At 35.3% G+C, this 23,490-nt stretch overlaps 3 protein-coding genes across 3 annotated transcripts; 2 read left to right on the top strand and 1 right to left on the bottom strand.

Annotated features, from left to right (window-relative positions):
• Window positions 1-3,740: 3,740 nt before the first annotated feature.
• On the top strand, window positions 3,741-10,936 carry LOC118439118. The gene is made up of 7 exons (XM_035860157.1): window positions 3,741-4,194; window positions 4,749-4,920; window positions 5,431-5,531; window positions 5,726-6,050; window positions 7,202-7,391; window positions 8,666-9,063; window positions 9,649-10,936. The coding sequence occupies exons 1-7, from the start codon at window positions 4,129-4,131 to the stop codon at window positions 10,662-10,664; spliced, it is 2,268 nt and encodes a 755-aa protein (XP_035716050.1). The 5' UTR covers window positions 3,741-4,128; the 3' UTR covers window positions 10,665-10,936.
• A 5,107-nt stretch (window positions 10,937-16,043) lies between these two features.
• LOC110860270 (cuticle protein 2) lies at window positions 16,044-18,415 on the bottom strand. The gene is made up of 4 exons (XM_022109325.2): window positions 18,376-18,415; window positions 18,129-18,278; window positions 16,565-16,747; window positions 16,044-16,496 (listed from the first exon to the last, which is right to left on the bottom strand). Exons 1-4 carry the CDS (start codon window positions 18,385-18,387, stop codon window positions 16,440-16,442), a joined length of 402 nt encoding a protein of 133 aa, XP_021965017.1. The 5' UTR covers window positions 18,388-18,415; the 3' UTR covers window positions 16,044-16,439.
• A 2,703-nt stretch (window positions 18,416-21,118) lies between these two features.
• On the top strand, window positions 21,119-23,490 carry LOC110860269 (cuticle protein 2). Its single transcript, XM_022109323.2, has 4 exons — window positions 21,119-21,158; window positions 21,256-21,405; window positions 22,787-22,969; window positions 23,038-23,490. Exons 1-4 carry the CDS (start codon window positions 21,147-21,149, stop codon window positions 23,092-23,094), a joined length of 402 nt encoding a protein of 133 aa, XP_021965015.1. The 5' UTR covers window positions 21,119-21,146; the 3' UTR covers window positions 23,095-23,490.

Here is a 23,490-nt window from a genome sequence, read left to right as displayed (position 1 = left end):
ACCTTTATGTACGGCCCCTTAGTTAGAAAGACATTTCAAAAAATTTCTTCTCACCTTTGCCTTCTGGTGGAAGGTTGCACTTTGAGCTGAAAAGCTTGGAATATTTATGAGTGACTAATGTAACTTTAAGATACGATTGCATGCATATCTGATGATAAATATATGCAAATAAGGTATAAATAAGTTTCTTTATAGGATGCATAACACTGAAAAATTGCGCATGTTCAATTTTTCCAATCACATGTACCCAACAGTGGATATGTGTGAACGATTTTGGTAACCGGATTGGAAACCTTCAGCACAATTTGGACAATTTGCAATGATAATTATACTTGAAATCCTCATCTGATTCGAATTTTAGAATTTTATGTCCAAATTTGTATAGGAATATTTTCAAATTCCATGTTTAAAAAGTATATTTTACGCAATACTTGTATGAATATTCCTCACCCTGGCATGAAATTCTAACAACGGAGAGGTGTCAGGTGGTTATCGCCAATGTGAACTGGACTAATCTTAAATTGCTCATGATCAGAAATAAGCCAACCCGTATTTTTTCGTTTTTCTGAGTGGGCATTTTTACGCCCTTGGCGAAATTTTCAAAAAAAAATCAGCCAAAATCCGGATTTTTTAAAAATGCTCTAGCTTTTCGAATTTTAGCCCGATTTCAAAAATTGAATACAAATTGTGCTCAGAATCACTCCCCTGGAAATATAAAAATTCATTTTTTGAAAACTTATAATTTTCAATAAAATATTGTTTTTTTTATTTCTAAAAACTCAGAAACGTCATGAAAATATTAAATTTAAAAAATTTTTCAAAATGAATTTTTATTTTTTCACGGAAGTAATTCTGAGCACAAATTGTATTCATTTTTTGAAATCGGGCTAAAATTCGAAAAGTTAGAGCGTTTTTAAAAATCCGGATTTTGGCTGACATTTTTTTAAATTCCGCCACGGGCGTAAAAATGCCCATTCAGGAAAAAATACGGGTGGCCTTATTTTTGAGTCTGAACAATTTAAAATTAGTCCGGCTCACATTGGCGATAACCACCTCACACCTCATAGTAAGCAGAATACCGTTACTTTATCATTTCACTGAATCTCTCCATGGTCTTTCTTAATAACGTTTGGTTGAGGTCGAGGCAGGTTTTCTTATGAATAAGTTAGTATTCTAGTTAGGGACGGTGCATAAATTATGTGACTCGAGAGCGGGGAGAGGGGGTGGGTGTCTAAAACCCATTTTCCCCACCCTATTTTACCCACGGTAAAACCCTGCTCCCAATGTGTCCCATTTTGTCACGGATACCTGGAACCCTCACCCCATACTCACCGTGACATAATTTATGAACCACCCTCCCATTCTTAAGAGTGCACTTGTATGTACATATGTGACGTAAGAACCCAGATATGGGGTGTCTCGTAGTAAATAAATAAATCAATCAATATGCATGTGTGGAAGTGAGTAATGGCAGAATTCTGAAGGTGCATTTCTGGGAAACTGGACGTCAGTCCTTACGCAAGTACATTGACTACCTAACCACAACCACGATTAAAATAGAATAATAAGAATAATTGATTGTCAATCACGAGCCACCCCAAGGCGAGTGAGAAAGAAGATTCGACGAAGGAGACGAATAAATTTTAAACAAGATAAATTCAATGATGAGACATGATCAGAGGACGGCTATGTTTGTGCGTATATAACTACCGCAAATTAAATATTTATGTAATATGTGCTTAAAAAACTGATACAAAATGTGCACATAAAATGTTTTCAACATAAGTTTTGTACCAATTTTATGAAATACAATTTTGAGGAAAGGGACCGTCCATAAATTACGTAACGCAAAAATCGAGATTTTCTAGACCCACCTCCCTCCCTTTACCATGTGTAACATAGGCACCATATCATGGGAGCCTTAGACCCCCCCTCCTCCCCTCTTGCCTGACGTAATTTATGGACGGCCCCAAACCTTAATTTCTGAATGAAGACAAATATTTTTACATAAAAAACTTGGAAATATCTACTGAAATATTTATCTTTTGAAAAATTCTCGAAATATAGAGGAAAATATGTACATGTTCGAAAAGCCGTTAACACATATATGAAAATATGTGATATGTACGGAAAGCTTAAAATATATAAAAATGTAAACAATGTTTGAATTTCTTTTTTTTTGGGAAATCCAATTTTTTAAGCCAAAAATTGGACTAGAAAATCTCGAAATCGAACTGGAGTCGCATTATTCGTCGTTAAATAAAGATTTAACTGCAATTCTGAAATAATTCTATTCTACGAGAGTTAAAATTCTAATCTTCTTAAATCTAAACTATATCTAAAGTAGGAAATTTCAGTTGAAAAACATGTGCATATTTTCGAGATTTTTAAGTAAATATTACATTCACATAGTTTGAGAAATTTAAGTACATACATATCCGCCCTATGCTCATAATTGATTAGTATGCCACATACCTAAATCTGAATAATAAAATCCATACGAATTTAAATACTCGTATAGTTTGTATGCTGCTCAAAATAATAAAGGGGCATATACGAACATACACTTATATGAATGTGCACTATGTGTGGTTGTTCGTTGTTAAAAATAATTTTCGCTTCTTTGAAAAGTCCGGACACTTACTTTTAACTCCAGATTCAGTAAACTATACGAAATCCAGAGCAGGTATTGTCAGCCCGGGTTTTTGTGGTTGTGGTTTTTGGAGTTTTTGGCTTCCCATCAAAAACGTAGACGGATTTGATTCCATTCTCCACCATCCGAATCGTTCTGTAAAAATAATTACTGATTAATTTACGAGGCCTTTTTTTATGGCATTGGGATTTATTAGAAGATACACCTTTCAATTCCGTAATTGAAAAGTATATAAAAATAAATACCTGTAAAAGAATCCCATGAGGTGGGACGTAGTTTCCCCATCTGCAGACGTCAGCTGGGCCCCCTCCTGACGCACGGCAATCAAAAACTGATACAAACTCATGGAGGCGTCCACCGCAACTTTTCTCCCTATAACAGAAAATAATCCACTAATTATATCACCCACAACTAACACTATCTTGTACATTAGCAACATTGAATATTATTCATGAAATTTTCCACTCACCAAAGTAATTCTTGAACTCATTTTCTTTGATGGCTAATGCTTACTTGGGTTTCTGCGGGTTTTTGAGAGGTTTTTGTAGAATTTTAAGGCAGATTGAAACAAAATCCCGTAAAATACAACTTAGATCAATGCTAGTTAAATTTTCTGCTTGATCATGAAATTTGAGAATTTTCATTGGCGACATGAATTTCCAAGTATCACTACGTATGCACATACAGGTAGCGGGTCGGGTAGTATTTTCGCTACCCGCGGCAACCCTATTCTGCATACCTGCATATTTTGTTTGTGTCCATACATGTACACAAAACATGTACATACTCGTGTAGAAAATTTGCGTCGCTATTATTATTCCGCACAACATGTTCATTCCGTAATTATAACATGGATAAGTATGTTCTGCCTTCACCCAAGTACACAGCACGCTGCTTGAAATCACCTTCGCTACCGTACAACATTGGCATTTTTATACACACTAAATAAGAGTTGTGCTAAATTTACCCAAGGTTGAGTAAAAAGGAGGATGACACAACAATTAGGTAAAATTTATACAACCGTTGTGCAAAATTTGTCCACCTTGTGCGAAATTTATGCAACGGTTTGAACAAAATTTGTCCAACCGTTGTGGAAATTTTGCCCAATTGTTGTGTCATCCTCTTTTTTGCTCAACCTTGTGTAAATTTCATTACACAATGAAATAAATTTCATTGAACATTCAGTAACGATTGTTTCGCCAAGCATATCCATTCGTTTTAAATATGGGGACTCCCAGAAAGTGAAAGTATCCCAACCACATATTTTTTGCTGATAGCTATTCCATTTTAAGCCATGGTTGCACTACTGGCACAAATTTAGTTTCTCAAAGGATACTCTGCTAACGAGTAGGGACAATCGGAATCTGCGTTTGGAGTATAATATTTCTCATGGTGAAAGTGGGATTCGCATTTGGATTGAATTATTGAGACGGTTCGGATTTAATATCCATGAGGAATACGTAAGTTCACGAGAAATGAGGCGTGGGCATGCGCTCTTCATCTATTTGGTCACTTGTTTGATGGGGCTAACTAGGTCACAGGTAAGTTTTTTGTGTCAAAATATTTTTCATAATTCAGAAAATATGTAAGATTTCCTAAAAATTATTTTTTCATAAATGTAGTAGAAAATTTCAGTTGAAAAACATTGAGGGTATTTATTTCGAGTTAGCATAATTATCAAAAAAATAAAGTTCGCAAGTTTGTAAAAAATTTTTGCCTGAAAATTGTTTTGCGAACTTGCACATCTCCAGGGATAGTATTTAGTTAGCAAAATATTTTTCACAAATGGAAAATTTTACAATGGGAAAAGTCCATAAGTCTCCATTAGTTACCAAAGTTTCGCCTTTTGAAATTTTGAAAATTCCTTACACCAAATTCTATGAACTCTCATTTGCTAAGTGTATTCACATTGCAAAATTAGCAATTTGGAAAAAGTTATGTTGTGATGCGAACATACGAACTCGTAATGAATACCGTCATTTTTATGTGCATATTTTCCAGTTTTTAAGCACATTTATTACACCCATATTTTGCAGAACTTACGCATGGATGTACATATCCGCCCTCTGTTACTAATTGTTTATGCATTTTTTAGTATTTAGACACGACATGTGAAAAATTCACTTTTAACCAAAAATCCCTTAGTGGCCAGCGGCAGAGGGTTTCACTTCCTTGGTCGGCCACTATAAGGGTGACGGATGATGAGGGACGGGAGATTGAAACCAATATTTCGGGAAGTATCATCTCTCCAACGATTGTAATGTCTAGTATGTCGTCTTTTTTATTTATTCACAAAAACATGCAGTTAGAGTCATAATTATCCGACCGGGTTTTGTTAAGTTAAATTTAATTACTAATTAATTAGAAAATCACAAATTAATTGGTCAATATTCTAATTAATTAGTTAATCGCATCGCTTAATTAGCAACCTGAGATTAATTGCTAATTACAGTTAAGTAGACAAAATGTTTTCCTTCTAATTATCAATTACGAATTAATTAGAAATGTGGCTAATTAAGAAGCTCTATATTGGGACAAAAGTCAAAATTCGCACATTTTGATTAGTATCACAAAAACTGCTGGCGTACTCTACCAATTTTATTTCGAATTCTTCATGTACACAAAATTTTAAGCCATCAAACTCGAAAATCGTTAGAGCGCGGACAAAATACTATTTCATAGTATATGTCTATCTTAATTAGAAGGCCCTCAATGACATACTTATGTATTAAATCGTTTGATTCTTACATTGTTAATATCTTGAATCCAATCCGAAGGTACACTGGGGATTGTTGCTCCTAACACGGACAATCATTTGACGATATTCCCGTTCCGAAATTACCAAGCCGTGTTGGGTGTTACCAGGACTGTTATCCCTGTAAATGAAATAAGTCAAAACTAGGAATGGGTAATCCCATCCGGGTTTAAATGGTCGGATCGGATCGGATTGCTCAATGCTTTAGTAAATACTAGGATTAATCCGTCGGGTCTGATTCCCATTCCTAGTCAAACTATCTAAATATTCAACCAAACCATTTCATGGTTAATAATATATATATTTACTCCGTCTAGATCAGCCATATATCAATCCATCCCAAATTTACGGAGCGACACGGGACCAATGAAGTCTTGTACCACCTCAAACATCCCATAAAAATTTCCGAAAATATTCAACCACTTTGTCTCCCTCTCTCTGCAGAACGTTTCAATCAAGCTGAAATATTTGAGAGCAGTCATCGCTCTGTCTTATATGCTGGTTGGCAGAAGGGTTATGTGAAAGATGTCGTGGTTTACCAAAATCTTACTGTTCAGCCACAGTATGAATGTCTTGGTCAGTGGGAGGGATTCGAAAGCAGTAAAGTTCACGAAAACAGGTTCTGCGCCAGTGTGGATGAAGGTTTGACTCGATGCAATAAGGAGTTCCAACTCTGTAAAAAATCGCTTTCTTCGCTCTTTCACAAAACGCATTTTTCTCAATTGTGGGTACGATTTCGAAATGTTTTCCAATATTTTTGCTTAAAAATAAAATCAAGGTGAAGATAATATTATTTTTGGGCCAAAAGAGAACGAAATCGCGTGAGGAATTGAAAAAAGTGGTTAGAGAAAAGAGTGAAAAAGAGTAAGAATTATTCAACTCAACAACGAGATCCACCACTGATTTTAGAATTTAGAGTCCAGTATTTTAAGATGTTACTATGGTCAGTGTGTGTTGATTGCATGATTTTTTGGGCGGGGGAATTACCCCGGGGGGCCTTATAGATTTATAAGTTGGTGTACATAGTGCACATTGGGACACAGATTTCTCTGGAACGGGTGGATGGATCCGAACAAAATTTGTTGGTGGTAATCTATATCTAAGTACCTCCACCCCTTTTTGGTTTTTTTCAGAAATTCGAATTTTGAAATTTGTAAAAGAATATTTCGAATATTCTAAAAAACTAGAATTTTTTTGTTTCGATCTACGAATTCCATTTGAATAATGGTGATTAAATTTGATAAAATATGATAAAACTGGACTATTTAATACTGCTCCAGTAAAAATAGCCTCTATGGTTACAAACTGGTAATGTTTGACAAACATTTAATCACCATTATTCAATGTAACCACAAATGGAATTCGTAGATCGAAACAAAAAAATTCTAGTTTTTTAGAATTTTCGAAATATTTTTTTTACAAATTTCAAAATTCAAATTTCTGAAAAACACCCAAAAGTGTTGGAGGTACTTAGATATAGATTACCACCAACAAATTTTGTACGGATCCATCCACCCGTTGCAGAGAAATCTGTGCCCAATGTGCACTATGTACACCATGTTATAAATCCATAAGGCCCTCCGGGGTAATTCTCCCGCCAAAAAATTTCGTGTAATCAACACACACTGGCCATAGTAACATCTTAAAATACTGGATTCCAAATTCTAAAATCAGTGGTGGATCTCATTGTTGAATTGAATAATTCTTACTCAAAAGTGATTTTTGTACAAAGTTGGGAGTCCCTAATGATTTCTCTTAAGCTTTTCAACTACCCTGAATTCCTGCTATTTTAGGTAATGCTGTAATGAAATGCGTTTGGCGAGACTTTGGGCCTGCCACTAATATAGCCGGAAGATACTATCTTTTGGGGCATCCCAATAATTATGTTAGGACCAACAAGTATGGAAAATGTCACCCTGGTGACGTGTACTACTTTTTGCTTTGGACGGACGATACGCTAGCCTGGTTGCGGGACAGTGATCGGTATTAAAAACAAGGAAATTTATTACAGTGTTGTAGTAGTTGACTACATTTTATAGTTAACTAATAGTTAAATACATTTTTTTTGCAAAATGTAGTTGTAGTTAAGATTCAACTACTTGTGTAAAGTAGTTGAAAAAAAGTAGTTCAACTACTTTTTCGGATGGTATAGTTGACCAAATAAACTTCAACTACTTTTCAACTACTTTTTAACTACTTTTTCTCCATTATCCCCATCCACTTTGGAGTATTAAAGTGTAGAATAAAGGAACAGGTATCTCGCATACCATCTTTTTTTCACGAAGTTGTTCCGTCGGTACAACACAGGAATTCCTTCTTCGGCTCCGGTGGAACGGATATTTAGCTATTCGGGACTAATAATGACACCAAGAAGAAACAAAAGGTTGGATGATTTGTTTGAGGCACTTGCAGTTTTAAAGTGTAATTCGGTCTTTAAAATAATCCTAGAGACTAGAAACATAACTCGACTTGAATAAATCCGAAGTAAAAATATGTTGTAAATAACTTTCTTATTTTAATGATTTCGACAGGATGGCGAAGGTAGGAGTTAAAAGATATTTGAATGAAAGTAGTTAAAAAGATAGTTGAATGAAAGTAGTTAAAAAGTAGTTAAAAGTAGTTGAAAGTAGTTAAAAAGTAGTTGGTAGTTAACTACTAACGCTAAACGATGTAGTTAGAAATGTAGTTAGATTTCAACTACATGAAATCAAAGTAGTCGTAGTTGTAGTTCAACTACTTTTTTGAGTAGTTATACAACACTGATTTATTACAATTAGGGCATCCAAAATCGGGAAAACCGATTTTATAAAACTGGTTTTCGAACTAAACCGGAACCCGGTTTTGTAATAGAACGGTTTAACACGCTCGCAAAACCCGTTTTTAATAAAACAAACTGTTTCGGAGCTAATACTTAATATTTCTCATTGTTCAGATAAGAATTAATTATTATACTACATTTGATCCCCAAATATATATGTAATTTTAATTTCGTATTAAATTTTGCCTTAATATATTTGAAAACTTTTTCAAACTTGCTCTAAAACCGATTTGAAACACTGGTTTAAAGCCGGTTTGGCAGAGAATCGAAAACCGGTTTGCTAAAAATGTTTTAAAATCCGATTAATCGAAAACCGGTTTTATCAAGATTTGAAAAACCGAACTAATCGAAAACCGGTTTTTCAAAAATCTTCCGATTCTGGATGCCCTAACTACAATCTAAAATTCATAATAAATCTCTGGCATTGTAATGAATTTAGTTGCGGTCCAAATAACTTCGCATGTGGGAATGGAGACTGTATCCCACTCACGAGACTTTGCAACCGGGTGGTGGATTGTGTTGGGGGAAATGACGAAAATGAAATATTCTGTGCTCAACAGTACAATTGTGAAGCAGGGCAATTTGACTGTGGCGATAAATGCATTCCTATTGAGAAATTCCAGGACGGCGTGGTGGATTGTGAAGGTGGCGAGGATGAGCTATATTTTTTCAACGTGATGGATGTCACAACGGATTCATCTAATAGAGAATCACCTGCTCCGGACGATAATATGATTTTGTACATCGCGCCCGGTTTAATAGTCGCAGCCTTGATTACATCCTCCATTTTATTTTTGATCCGAAAAAAGCTCGCGGCACGGAGGCAATCTGTTTCAGGTATGGTTAAAAATGACGTGTTTCAATTCAAACCGGGTTTAATGTGCCGGGGAGTTTAGTGGTTTTGATGGCAATTCTTCAACCCCATGCTGGGTTTTGATCTTACATAATCTTGAAAAGCAACAAAACTAAGAATGCGATGGTGTAAAGTGTATCCCTCCGAATTGGTAGAAATTTGAAAATTATGTGGTCCAAGTCAACACAACCAACGTTTCTGGAGGCAGTTTGTGCGATGGTCAGAATTTGTCAAAATATTTGAGGCCAAAGTAGAAAAATGGGCTATTCTTACCAAGCTAAGGAAGCAAACCCCACTTCTATTCCCTTCAAAGGGAGAAATCGCCCATGTGTTCCACTTTGAGTTCAAATATTTTGACAAATTCCTACCATCGCACAAACTGCATCAAGAAACGTTGGTTGTATTGACTTGAACCTAATAATTTTAGAATTGCAACCAAATCCGAGGGTTACACATCACACCATCGCACTGTATGGCGCAATCAGATACATAAAGCCTAAAAAACCTTCAGGATGAAGGGGTTTTGCCCACATTGTTGAATTTCCTGACATGTATTTTTTATTCCCCAGCCAAAACAAGAGAATACCGTTCTTATCCCTTCATAACGGCAAACCATGACAAGGATACTTCTCTGCCCTCCCCCTGTAAATCAAATCCATCTCTCAAATTTTTGTCAAAAGTTGGAAGAGGTGCATTTGGCCAGGTTTACAAGGTTGAGGATTCCACCGATTTGGTGAATCCTATCTGTGCCGTGAAATGTGTCGATGTCCGAAACAAATTGTTTTCCTGTCCTCGCACGGGAGCGACAAGAATTTCTTCGAAAGAGACAATGAATCTGTTCAACGAAATTGTGGTCCTGAATAAATTGAACTTTGACCACGTCGTGCGTTACTTTGCCTGCTGGGGGGAAGATGATGCCGACGGGTGTCAAATCCTTGACGAAGAAGATCTTGAATCCACAATGACGGGCGACACGGTTCCATTGGGGTCAGCAATGAGCATCATTTTTATAAAAATGGAACTCTGCCACTTTACCCTACACGACTTTATGGGTAAAAAGGTCACGTCACAAGTGAGCAATGGGCATTTACTCGGAATCGCGCATGATGTCGGGGTCGGACTGAAATATATTCATGACAAGGGATACATCCATCGAGACATCAAACCTGTCAATATATTTTGCAAAAGTGACCCTGCGGAGGGATGCACCTGGAAAATTGGGGACCTTGGCCTCGCCGTGGGGATAAAGGCGGAAGGAAATTTTGGCAAAGTGGGAACGGAACTTTATTGGAGCCCAGAGATGAAGAGGGAGTTGAGCTACACGACAAAAACGGATGAATATAGTTTGGGATTAGTGTTTTTGAAATTGGTACAAGGTCAGGAAAATAAGTTTGGCTTTTGGTCGACGTCAACAAAATTGCATGAGCTTAGTGGTTCTGCCAAGCGGAGGCGTTTTCTGAGAGATATTATTGCCGCGAAATATCGGTCGTGGGGGAATGTGATTCATGGGTTGTTGGATCCTGACCCGAGGGGAAGGTTGGGGTGTGACAAGTTGGATAAAGCGTTGGGAAAAATAAAAATTTAGTTTGAGAAAATACTTCGGCCGGCATCTATACCAAAATGACCATAGTACATGACTTATTCAACAGACTGAAGGAATTTCCGTGTAAAATTCACTTTTCGTCAAGTTGTGACGATATTTGTGACGAGCGTGTGACCATCGATACAGGTCGGCCGTTGAACCAACAGGTCAAACACATGTTATCTTCAGATACTTTTTTTCAAACTTCAAAAAATTTGCACACATCTAATGTTTTTCAAAATTTCACATAATGTGTTCAAAGTTGCATAATTTGTTCAGAATTTCAAAAAATTAAAAATTTTAAAAAATTCATAATTATTTCAAAAAATTAAAAATTTTAAAAAATTCATAATTATTTCAAAATTATATTAAATTATTTATATTATTTTAAATTAGTGCGGTTAACATCCGCGATAACCACCTCACACTCTAAACAAAATAATTACCAAATCATTACCAAAATGCACACGTATATGACTCTGCAGAAACGGTAATAATAACCACCAGCTGGTAAAGAAATTGATTGAATCCGAAGTGGTAATAAAGAACACTTTTCTGGATAGAATTAATACCGTGATGTATAGCAGATTTACTACAATATGTGGTAAAATGTCTACCACCTGGTAATAAACTATACCACTTTGTACACGGTGAGCTATTCAAACCGGTATTAATGCTTTTCATTGCGTATACTCCATTATTACCAAATGTTGTGCATATTTCCACCGAAAAGAACAGATTTTTTGCTTTTCTTTACAATAATCTTTCAATCAAGTTTATTTATTGTAAAATCATTTTGAAACATACTTACATACATAATTATAAATTTTGAGTATAATGAAAACTATTGAGTTACATACATACACATGCATACATATTTATTTATGAAATTTAAATCGAACTAAATATTTTAGAGAAATTATTTAAATGCTAAATTAGACAATAATCGACTTCAACAAGTTTAAGATATTTCCAAAAATATGTAAATACCATGAAGTTAAATTCTGTAAATTTTCTGTAAATTTTCAAGATCGACTTATCCCCGGCATTTCCTAAGATATTACGATGACCGAGCGTATCCGTATGCTTTATTTCCCCAACTCCGTCTTTTGCGCAAGTAGAGCTGAGCTCGTCGACTAGTTCCTCATTAAATTCAGAATTCTCGGGAATTGGTCTTGAGATTTTCTTGTTAGGCCAGAATTTTAAGTAGTCGACTCCCGCTTTTTCGACACTCTTCCGTCCACCCTTCAAATTCCGATAAATCGTCTTCGATTTTGGATGAGTCCACATCGGTTGACGTCATCAAACAAAATGTCCTGCAGATTAAAATTACACAACTTTTAGAAATTCTCAATACAAGAGAACATTTAAATAATACGCGAAATTTTCACTCACCAGGCCCTCCACTGATTTCGAGTGTCTGAATGAATGCAGTCGCTTAATTATTACAGCTGCTAAGTGTTTCTGGTAGGTAGTTGTAGGAGAAACTCTGAAATTTAATTGGGCAAATTAAATATATTATTAAATATTAAGAATGCTTTGGCGACTCACCTCTGTTAACTTTGCTACAAATTTATTAACTAAAGTTGTCCACGACGCTTTATCGACGCAGTTTTTCTTATTGCACTCTGCAACTAAACGGGAAATTTCGGCGCTCTCAGTCACAGCAGCGTTTACAATCTTCAAAAATTACAATTAATTTTACATAAATATTTTCGGATAGCTTAAAATATCATTAACTGTCTATAATATTGCACCTAATTGTTTGTTCTAGTGTCTTCAAAATTGGAATATACATAAATGTGTCCTGCACTATTACTTTTTGTCGCTTATTTTCGCGGATGCGCATTTCCGTTCTACTACCTAAACTTATTTCTACTGGTAAAATAACATTATTATTTACAGTTGTCAGCTTTTGTCGCAGATATGAGGATTTTACTTTGGAAAATGCTGACAATAATCCTGTGATTTTACTAGAAAATTCTTCATAGTCTTGGATACAATATTTTTTCGCAATTTTGAGAATTAAATTTAAAATATTTGAAAAACTATACTTTATTTCTTTTACAACAAAGTGTACAGTGGAGTTATTCACTCCATTTGCCAATAAGGAGGAACAAAAATTATGAAGCAAATCAGTAATCAATTCAACTCCTAAATCGATCGATATTTCTTCTCTTATTCCAATGTGCTCAAAATTTGTAAACGTAGGATTAATTTCGTGATTTGTAGGAGTAAATTGGATATTGCAGTCTTCAATTATGTCTAAACTACTCGAATTGTTATGAAACGCTTTCAAATGACGCCATAGACCGCTCCAGGTACTAATCATCGTATTACAAGATTCACTTGGACAAATAATACTGTTAAAATTCACGTGGCCGTAAATATGGACATATTTATACTGATCCTTAATTGCTAAAATTGTATCAAAATATTTGAAGCACTCATGACACTTAAACATCTTGATCAAATACACTTCCTAATTGCGTATAAACTTGCTTCACTTTTCTTGGAAGTTACGTTGTCTTCACGTCTCAATTTATACACGTAGACCTGGATAAACTTCCAAATTCCAGATAAGCTCTTGTCGTACTCGGTTGCAAAGACGTAGTGGGCTTTGAAAACTGTGTCAATGGCTTGAGTGGTGTTTAACGCAGCTATCGGAAGGATGCGACGATCACAAATTATGAAGAAAGAATTCAAGTCCTTCGTCGTATCTCCCAGGCAAACCAGATTCGGCTGACTTTTTTCGATTTTCCAAGTGTCTAGGATTGACTGGAGTGGAGTGCCGGTCTGTAGCATAAATAATACACTAATAAATTTAAAATATGTGTGATTTTAATTTTTACCTTAAAATACGATAATAAGAGGTCCTTGGCGTCATCAGTTTTGGAACGGCTCCCCTTTCCTTTTCCTTGAGCTGTTGGGGGGATGAGGTACAAAAGACAGAGCACAGCAGCAATATTGACGTCCAAATTTCCTAATAATTTGGAAAGTTTTATGTTATAAAAATTGTTGCAATAATTTAGTTAGCAATTTCAAGACTTGAGGCTCACCTGCGCGTTCTAAAATGAATTTCTGTAATCCTGGAGATTTTGAAATTTAGGTTGCTTTTTGAACAATTTTAGGAGCTGCTGATGGCCAGAGGCGAAGGAAGTGATGAATCTTGATGCATCAGTTCGAAATCATAATTAATCTGCATTAATTGAAATTGACTAATTAATTGCCAAAATCCTTATAATTTGCAGGGATATCATGACAGGATTAAAGTAAAACTTAAATTAGAACAACTTCCTTGCAATTTAAAATTTTAACATTACTTACCAGAAAATTGCAGTTCAAAAATTTGCTATTTTGCTTTTTTGCTGTTTTCATGTTTTCTTGCTAGATTGCATAATTACTCCCTCTACCCAACCAATATCAGACGAGTGCAAATAATGTAAAATGGATATGAACTGCTAGCGATTCAATCAAAAGCATCTAAAGATATTGCAAATTTCATTTTATATCTTATACTTGTGCCAATGCCTATTCTGAAAAATGTGTACGATAAAATATCAAGATTTACCGGAACCTATGCTGAGGCTAAGAATCCTTTTTTTGTAAAAGTATTTATGTAAATAGTTTTTATTCGGATTTAATTTGAAGATTCCACTTGATTAATACCCACAGATTACTTGAGACGCTATTTAATACCATTTGAAAGTGGGTATTAAACCAAAGCACAGAGTCAACATGCAGTCCTAAGTATTTAAAACATGTCACTTGTTCGATGGCTTGTCCCCCATTCAACTTGTGTAAAATGTATCCAACGGTTGTGTAAAATTTATAAAATTTGTGAAAATTTTACCCAATTCTTGTGTCATCCTCTTTTTTAATAAACCTTGGGCAAATTTTAGTTATTTTTATTTAGAGTATACATACCTTACTTGAAGCTTTAAATTTGCTACGATAATATATATCCTCCAATCTCGTCGGGGTATTGGATATTGATCTCGGCAGACAGATGGAGACTGGGTAAATATTATTAACTTATATATAGTATACATACTGTAAAACAAATTGCACCCGATTAGGAAATCATGTACATATTTACGGTATGCAAATTAATAAAATTCCTCAACCTCATTTGTCATGACATTACTAATTTCAAAATATGGAAAACAGATTTCGCCAACTGTCATGGAAGATTCGAATCCTAGCTTCACAGGAAGGACTTGAAATATGTCTCATACTTCGGGAGGACTAACCAGATGTTGTTTCATAACTGACGGAAAGTAATTGTCCGAAAAAATTAAAATCACGAAAATTCCTGCATTTGAAAAATCTTGCAAATTATCGCGCTCAATTTGTTTTACACTATGTACTAATCCTAAATATGACAATACTGTACTATCATCTATGCTGCATACATACATGGTAAATACTAAATAAAATTGAAGTCACAAAAAAATCACCTTCCTTCTTTTTGACATTTGTGATGCGGAGGGAATTGGGATTAGAATTAGAATTAATTAATTAGAGGGAATCTCAAGTTAATGAGTTTAAAATTTAAAATTAAATAATTTAAATAATTTAGATAATTTAAAATTTATTTCGAATTAATTAATGTGTGTGTCGCAGAGTTGAAAATCACATATAAAATTAAATAGAAAAGCTGACTACCAGGGTCGTACAGATATGCCTCACTTAAGAAAAATCAAAATAAATCGTAGAAAATCGTATAAAATGGCAGAAAAATCGTGACAGGGTAAAGCAGGCTGACTACAAATAATACACTTCCTCCAGTTCATTTCCTGGAGGAGTTTCCCCAAAATAGACCCTCGTTGAGCGGGTAGGGAAAGTCGTTGGCGGAGAAAGTTGGCAGAATTGCCCTGCTCAGATATGGCGGAAATTCTCTGCCCAATTTGCTGGATGAGGGTCAACCCCTCCTCGCCCCACACTCCCGTAGTTTCCATGGCAATGGGCTCAAAAATGTAGCGGTCCAGGAGGAAGGCGTATTTCTTCTTCTTGCCTTCCTTCGGCTTTCCTGGCAGCAGCGCCCTGGTGGCGTATGGTGTCCGGGAGATGACTCGAGGCGAACGTGTCGGCGCAGGTAAAGTCCCAGACCAGGGATCTCCCTCGTGACCAGGGTAGAGCACCCTGGGGGCTCCCTTATGCAGGGTACTTCGGCCGATCGGAGAGCTCTGGCAATCACGTCGTTGGCGGTCTCGTGGCGGGACCAACGACCTGCGCTCCGGCGGCAGGATAGGCCATGATAGCAGCGAGACGTGACCATCGCCCCACACGGGCATTTATGCAACTCACAAATATCGCAGCCGAGACGGAGGGCAACCGCGAGGGAGTTAGAATTAGCATGGTAACGCTTTGTCGTGGCGGTGGGTTGCAAAAATTATTTATTTATTTTCAGGTTAGGGAAAACTTTGAGCTTTTAGTTATTATCTAACTTTCAATGCAACTTAATCTGTTAATTTTTTAAAACAATTCATCAATACAAGTAGTAACCAAATATATTAAAGAATTCCCTTAAGAATTAAGCATAAACCATCTTTTTAATTCTTGAAATATACATAAACGCTAGTAAAACGCTCTGAAGATGTAAATTTGATAACATGCGACTTAAGTAATCAAGTACAGATTTATTTAGAAATTTAAAAAAAAATCAAGAAAAAGGATATCAATACAAAGAATGAAATAAAAGAGACAAGAAACATCTTGGAAAGTTTCCATTTCCTGGAAAGTGTTGAAAACGTTGGTACAATTGGAATTCTTCATTTATTTTCCTTTCGCTAAAGTGTGGGCAGCGAAATGAGCAGCTTTGGCAGCTTGGACCTAATCGTGGTTTAAATTGACGTATTTATAAATGATGCACATTGGGATATAAAAAATTAATTAAATACTTCAGGAGTATCTTGTGGAACGAAGTGGCCAGGCTGGGATCCACCAATGTTCCACAAGGGGTCGTGGTGAACAGCGCCAGCATTCCAGAGTGGATTATTTCCAAAAAGGTATTGTGGGGATCGCTTCCCTCTGGAACGAGCTTCGGCGTGGGCAGCGAAATGTGCGGCTTTGGCGGCTTGAACCTAGTTGGGAATAATTAAAAATCATGAGGAACATGAACTTGCACGCACTGATATTGACGGGTAGTCTTAAAAGGAAGTATTTTCCCGAAAGCTGCGAACTGATCAAACTCTAGTGTTAGAAAGTTTGACATCTGTATAAACTGTTGTATACTAGGTAGGTAGGTAGGTTTTATTAATTCAAGATTGATGCGGCCGCAGCCCTTACAATCATACATAATAATTCTTAATCATATTCTTACTATTTTTTTACAGAAAAAATAAAAACGTCTAAAAAAATGTCTAATTTAGTCAGTCCATATAATGAGTCTCTCGTACTTCATTCTCTTGTGTTAAGTAGTGATAAATATGTTTTAGTTTAGTTTCATTCAGATCTACATCAAATTTTACAAAATCTTTCCTGGTTGTTGGCAAACAATTATTTAATTTACCATTCATGATGTTACGTATTAGACTATAATTTGGGCACTCACATATAAAATAGTATAAATCTTCAATGTCTGAGTTACATAAATTACACATTGTATTTCCATCATTCTTGTAAATTATATTAACTGTTGTATACTATTTTATTATTGGCAAAGAACTTTCATCTTAAAAATTTTGCTATTTTATGACTTTGTTTATTAGATATAGTAATTAAATTTGAATCTGTTTAGGGGATTTTTAATAGTATTTCTACTTGTAATAATGTCCACTAATGCTAGACTTGCCTAACGAAATACTGGAACAAAAATTATCTATTAAAATTAGTATTAACTACATACTGGTTCGGGTGCTAAATCCGATGAAATTTTAAAATGTAAATCTAGGCGGTTAAAATGCATGTTTCGGGTGTCCTGCACCTGATTTTTATGCACATTTTTGTACTAATTTGAACATAATCAAGATTTGGATGGTTATTATTAATTTCTTTGCTGGCTAAATGAGAGATTTATATAAATGTGGAATACTTATTCTCGTGGAACTAATTGTCACCATATTCGTTCTTCTTGAATAATAATAAACAAGAAGAATATTTTGCACACATAGATAATTGCAAATAAATTGTATTCCAATTTACAAAAATAAACTCATCAAAAAAAACTTGGTTGAATATTCAAGTTTAACACGTTGAAAACAAGCTCCCATTTCCCACACGTACATGCGTAAATCAAATATTTCTTGGTAGCTTCAGACAAGTTTTTTTTTAAATGAGTTTATTCCCTGACAAGGGAAGGTCCATAAATTATGTCACGCGAGAGGGGGGGGAGGGGGCCAAGGCTCCAATGATATCGTGCATATGTGACACATGTTAAACAAGGGGAGGGGGGGGGGGGGTCTAGAAAATAACGATTTTTGCGTAACATAATTTATGGATGGCCCCTAAATTGCACGTACATACCTCCGGTGTGTCCTGTGGAACCCAGTGTGGGGCAGAAGATGCTGATCTAACAGCCCACAACGGATCCTGGTGAACAGATCCAGCATTCCAGAGTGGATTATTTCCGAAAAGGAATTGGGCCTGGGAGGCGCCGACGATCATTAAGAGAATCTACAAAAAATAATTTTAATATAACCAAATTATTTGAAGTCTCACCATGCCCCAGTCATGTTATGTGAGGAAGGGTATTTAATCGAAATTAACTTACAACTGCCTTCATTGTGTTGCGTTGTGATGGATGGAATAAAACAAATGTCACTCTGGATTAATTTTGGGTGGCTTTTATACTGGACATGACGCCATGGGATTATTTAATATAAAAAATTAATTGCTTTAAGAGATTGAGGAAGAGTAATGACTGTCATTGTTTAACTGAACCCATGGCAATTCCTGGGTTAAAAAATGATCCAGTTTTTGTGCAGCGATTGGCATTTGCAGTGATGATGGGAATAATAAAGATGCGTTGTGGAGATGCCCATTGATAGAATAACTAAAGTATGTATGTAGCAGTGTTTCTGCTGTTGAATAACACCTGCACGAAATTAGTGCACGAAAATGTTTTTAAACGTTTAATAACAACCATCAAAAATCCGGAAAAGTGCATGAAAATGCACGAAACTCATTTGCGGACAAATAATATTGAAATAATCCAATTTTTCCAAGTATTTTATTAACAATGCGATGATGTGAAGTGTAACCCTCCGATTTGGCTGAAATTTTAAAATTAGGTGGTCCAAGCCAATACAACTAACGTTTCTTCAGGCAGTTTGTGCGATGGTGAGAGTTACTCAAAATATTTGAGGTCAAAGTTCAAAAAACGGCCGACTTTTTTCAGGCGGAGTGAGAAAACTCCACTTCCATTCTCTTCCCCTCGCTTTGATTTTATTCAGGCGTCTCGCTCATGCATACGCCTTAATGCTCAAGCACAAGCTTTGATGCAAACTAATAAAAAATAAACATTATTAATTATAGCTTAAAGAGCAATTAATACGCATTATACATACTTAATTTAATTTATAATTAAATAAGTGAGATTTTTACTTATTTCTAGTACAAATTTACATAAAAGTTAATTTATAAATTCGCCAACGGCAAATAAACATGGAAAAACTTAACTTGCTTTCCATTTCGAAAGCGTTGGTTATTCTAATATCCAATTATATATTAATATTTTAAATGCTCCTGTGATTCGATATTGTTGGTACTCAAGCGGATCATGGGGTGATGACGAAAAGCCCGAGTTTAAAAATGTAAGCGAAGTTTGTTTTAGAGAAAAAAATATTAGTTGCGACCTGAATGGTGGCAATCACAAATTCATCAAATTCAGCTGGTGCAGTTTATCGTATTGTTTTGTGGACTTTTATGAAAATAATCATATAGTCACATGTGGAATGAATAATTAATATTTTTCTATAAAAAATTAAATTTAAAATTGTTGAAATGAATTATTTTTCGGAGTGAAAATCAAAGCGAGGGGAAGAGAATGGAAGTGGAGTTTATCAAGAACAAGTGATCAGAAAATATTTTCAATTGTTGATTTGTGCGCTTTCTTCCTACTGAAAAATAATGAATTGTAAAAAATCTAGCATTAAGAGTTTTTAGTTTTTCTAACTTTTAAATTTGAGAAGGTAAAGATAACAGTTCGTACAGCCCCAGATCAAGATCAAGAGACAGATCAAAGCCTGCAGCTAAAGATCAAAGATAAGATATTATCTGTAGTCTTTGATCTTGATCTGGTATCTGAGATAATGATCTTGCCCATCTCTAATGTATTTAGCTCCACAAGTGGATACACATTATTGTCAAAATTTAATTATTGAATGTATTTATTCTACCAACAGGAAAAGGTCAAAATCCCTGTTCTGCCGTAAACATGTGGGACAACCTCATGAGGGACGCAAACTGTAAAAACTGCGATAAGTATTTCCACTGCAAAGCGAACTATGAAGCGGTTAAGCATTGTGCTGGAATTCTTCAATCCGCGACTGCTGCTGCCATAAGCAATCTGCGCGAGTGGGCGCAAGGAAACGACACTCCAGATTCGGCCGCGGATCAAGCTGCGAATCGTTACGGGAGAAACGGAGGTAATTGTGCGGCCAGATATTTGCAAGCCGTCAATTGCGCCTGGGATCCTGCAAAACATCAATGCGGAGATAATATTCGTTATGAAGATATAAAAGTTTACGACCCTGGAATGCATCACAATTCATATTGAATGTGATCATTGTATATTTGACCTGTTGACATTGTGGGTTTTTCATGGTTTTCATGGTTCTCACATTTTACATTTCACTGCCATTCGTATTAATTTTTCCTTACAAATGAGCAACACACGATTACAATTACTTTGATAGCGATAAATTAACCACTACGTATTGCTAAATATATATTGCTACGAAAATTACCCATATTGATTACCCATATGGCCCATATACATTTTTCGTATTAAAAAATGAAAAATTGTTTTGCACTAAAATGCTAAAGCTATGAAGAAGATATCAAACAATAGCACAACGACTTCTCACTTAATAAAATACTTGGAAAAATTGGATTATTTCAATATTATTTGTCCGCAAATGAGTTTCGTGCATTTTCATGCACTTTTCCGGATTTTTGATGGTTGTTATTAAACGTTTAAAAACATTTTCGTGCACTAATTTCGTGCAGGTGTTATTCAACAGCAGAAACACTGCTACATACATACTTTAGTTATTCTATCAATGGGCATCTCCACAACGCATCTTTATTATTCCCATCATCACTGCAAATGCCAATCGCTGCACAAAAACTGGATCATTTTTTAACCCAGGAATTGCCATGGGTTCAGTTAAACAATGACAGTCATTACTCTTCCTCAATCTCTTAAAGCAATTAATTTTTTATATTAAATAATCCCATGGCGTCATGTCCAGTATAAAAGCCACCCAAAATTAATCCAGAGTGACATTTGTTTTATTCCATCCATCACAACGCAACACAATGAAGGCAGTTGTAAGTTAATTTCGATTAAATACCCTTCCTCACATAACATGACTGGGGCATGGTGAGACTTCAAATAATTTGGTTATATTAAAATTATTTTTTGTAGATTCTCTTAATGATCGTCGGCGCCTCCCAGGCCCAATTCCTTTTCGGAAATAATCCACTCTGGAATGCTGGATCTGTTCACCAGGATCCGTTGTGGGCTGTTAGATCAGCATCTTCTGCCCCACACTGGGTTCCACAGGACACACCGGAGGTATGTACGTGCAATTTAGGGGCCATCCATAAATTATGTTACGCAAAAATCGTTATTTTCTAGACCCCCCCCCCCCCTCCCCTTGTTTAACATGTGTCACATATGCACGATATCATTGGAGCCTTGGCCCCCTCCCCCCCCTCTCGCGTGACATAATTTATGGACCTTCCCTTGTCAGGGAATAAACTCATTTAAAAAAAAACTTGTCTGAAGCTACCAAGAAATATTTGATTTACGCATGTACGTGTGGGAAATGGGAGCTTGTTTTCAACGTGTTAAACTTGAATATTCAACCAAGTTTTTTTTGATGAGTTTATTTTTGTAAATTGGAATACAATTTATTTGCAATTATCTATGTGTGCAAAATATTCTTCTTGTTTATTATTATTCAAGAAGAACGAATATGGTGACAATTAGTTCCACGAGAATAAGTATTCCACATTTATATAAATCTCTCATTTAGCCAGCAAAGAAATTAATAATAACCATCCAAATCTTGATTATGTTCAAATTAGTACAAAAATGTGCATAAAAATCAGGTGCAGGACACCCGAAACATGCATTTTAACCGCCTAGATTTACATTTTAAAATTTCATCGGATTTAGCACCCGAACCAGTATGTAGTTAATACTAATTTTAATAGATAATTTTTGTTCCAGTATTTCGTTAGGCAAGTCTAGCATTAGTGGACATTATTACAAGTAGAAATACTATTAAAAATCCCCTAAACAGATTCAAATTTAATTACTATATCTAATAAACAAAGTCATAAAATAGCAAAATTTTTAAGATGAAAGTTCTTTGCCAATAATAAAATAGTATACAACAGTTAATATAATTTACAAGAATGATGGAAATACAATGTGTAATTTATGTAACTCAGACATTGAAGATTTATACTATTTTATATGTGAGTGCCCAAATTATAGTCTAATACGTAACATCATGAATGGTAAATTAAATAATTGTTTGCCAACAACCAGGAAAGATTTTGTAAAATTTGATGTAGATCTGAATGAAACTAAACTAAAACATATTTATCACTACTTAACACAAGAGAATGAAGTACGAGAGACTCATTATATGGACTGACTAAATTAGACATTTTTTTAGACGTTTTTATTTTTTCTGTAAAAAAATAGTAAGAATATGATTAAGAATTATTATGTATGATTGTAAGGGCTGCGGCCGCATCAATCTTGAATTAATAAAACCTACCTACCTACCTAGTATACAACAGTTTATACAGATGTCAAACTTTCTAACACTAGAGTTTGATCAGTTCGCAGCTTTCGGGAAAATACTTCCTTTTAAGACTACCCGTCAATATCAGTGCGTGCAAGTTCATGTTCCTCATGATTTTTAATTATTCCCAACTAGGTTCAAGCCGCCAAAGCCGCACATTTCGCTGCCCACGCCGAAGCTCGTTCCAGAGGGAAGCGATCCCCACAATACCTTTTTGGAAATAATCCACTCTGGAATGCTGGCGCTGTTCACCACGACCCCTTGTGGAACATTGGTGGATCCCAGCCTGGCCACTTCGTTCCACAAGATACTCCTGAAGTATTTAATTAATTTTTTATATCCCAATGTGCATCATTTATAAATACGTCAATTTAAACCACGATTAGGTCCAAGCTGCCAAAGCTGCTCATTTCGCTGCCCACACTTTAGCGAAAGGAAAATAAATGAAGAATTCCAATTGTACCAACGTTTTCAACACTTTCCAGGAAATGGAAACTTTCCAAGATGTTTCTTGTCTCTTTTATTTCATTCTTTGTATTGATATCCTTTTTCTTGATTTTTTTTTAAATTTCTAAATAAATCTGTACTTGATTACTTAAGTCGCATGTTATCAAATTTACATCTTCAGAGCGTTTTACTAGCGTTTATGTATATTTCAAGAATTAAAAAGATGGTTTATGCTTAATTCTTAAGGGAATTCTTTAATATATTTGGTTACTACTTGTATTGATGAATTGTTTTAAAAAATTAACAGATTAAGTTGCATTGAAAGTTAGATAATAACTAAAAGCTCAAAGTTTTCCCTAACCTGAAAATAAATAAATAATTTTTGCAACCCA

This window comes from Folsomia candida, unplaced genomic scaffold (assembly GCF_002217175.1).
Source record: "Folsomia candida strain VU population unplaced genomic scaffold, ASM221717v1 Fcan01_Sc030, whole genome shotgun sequence".
Taxonomy (NCBI): domain Eukaryota; kingdom Metazoa; phylum Arthropoda; class Collembola; order Entomobryomorpha; family Isotomidae; genus Folsomia; species Folsomia candida.
Note: the sequence above shows the minus strand (reverse complement) of the source record. Positions and strands in the feature narration are given on the sequence as shown.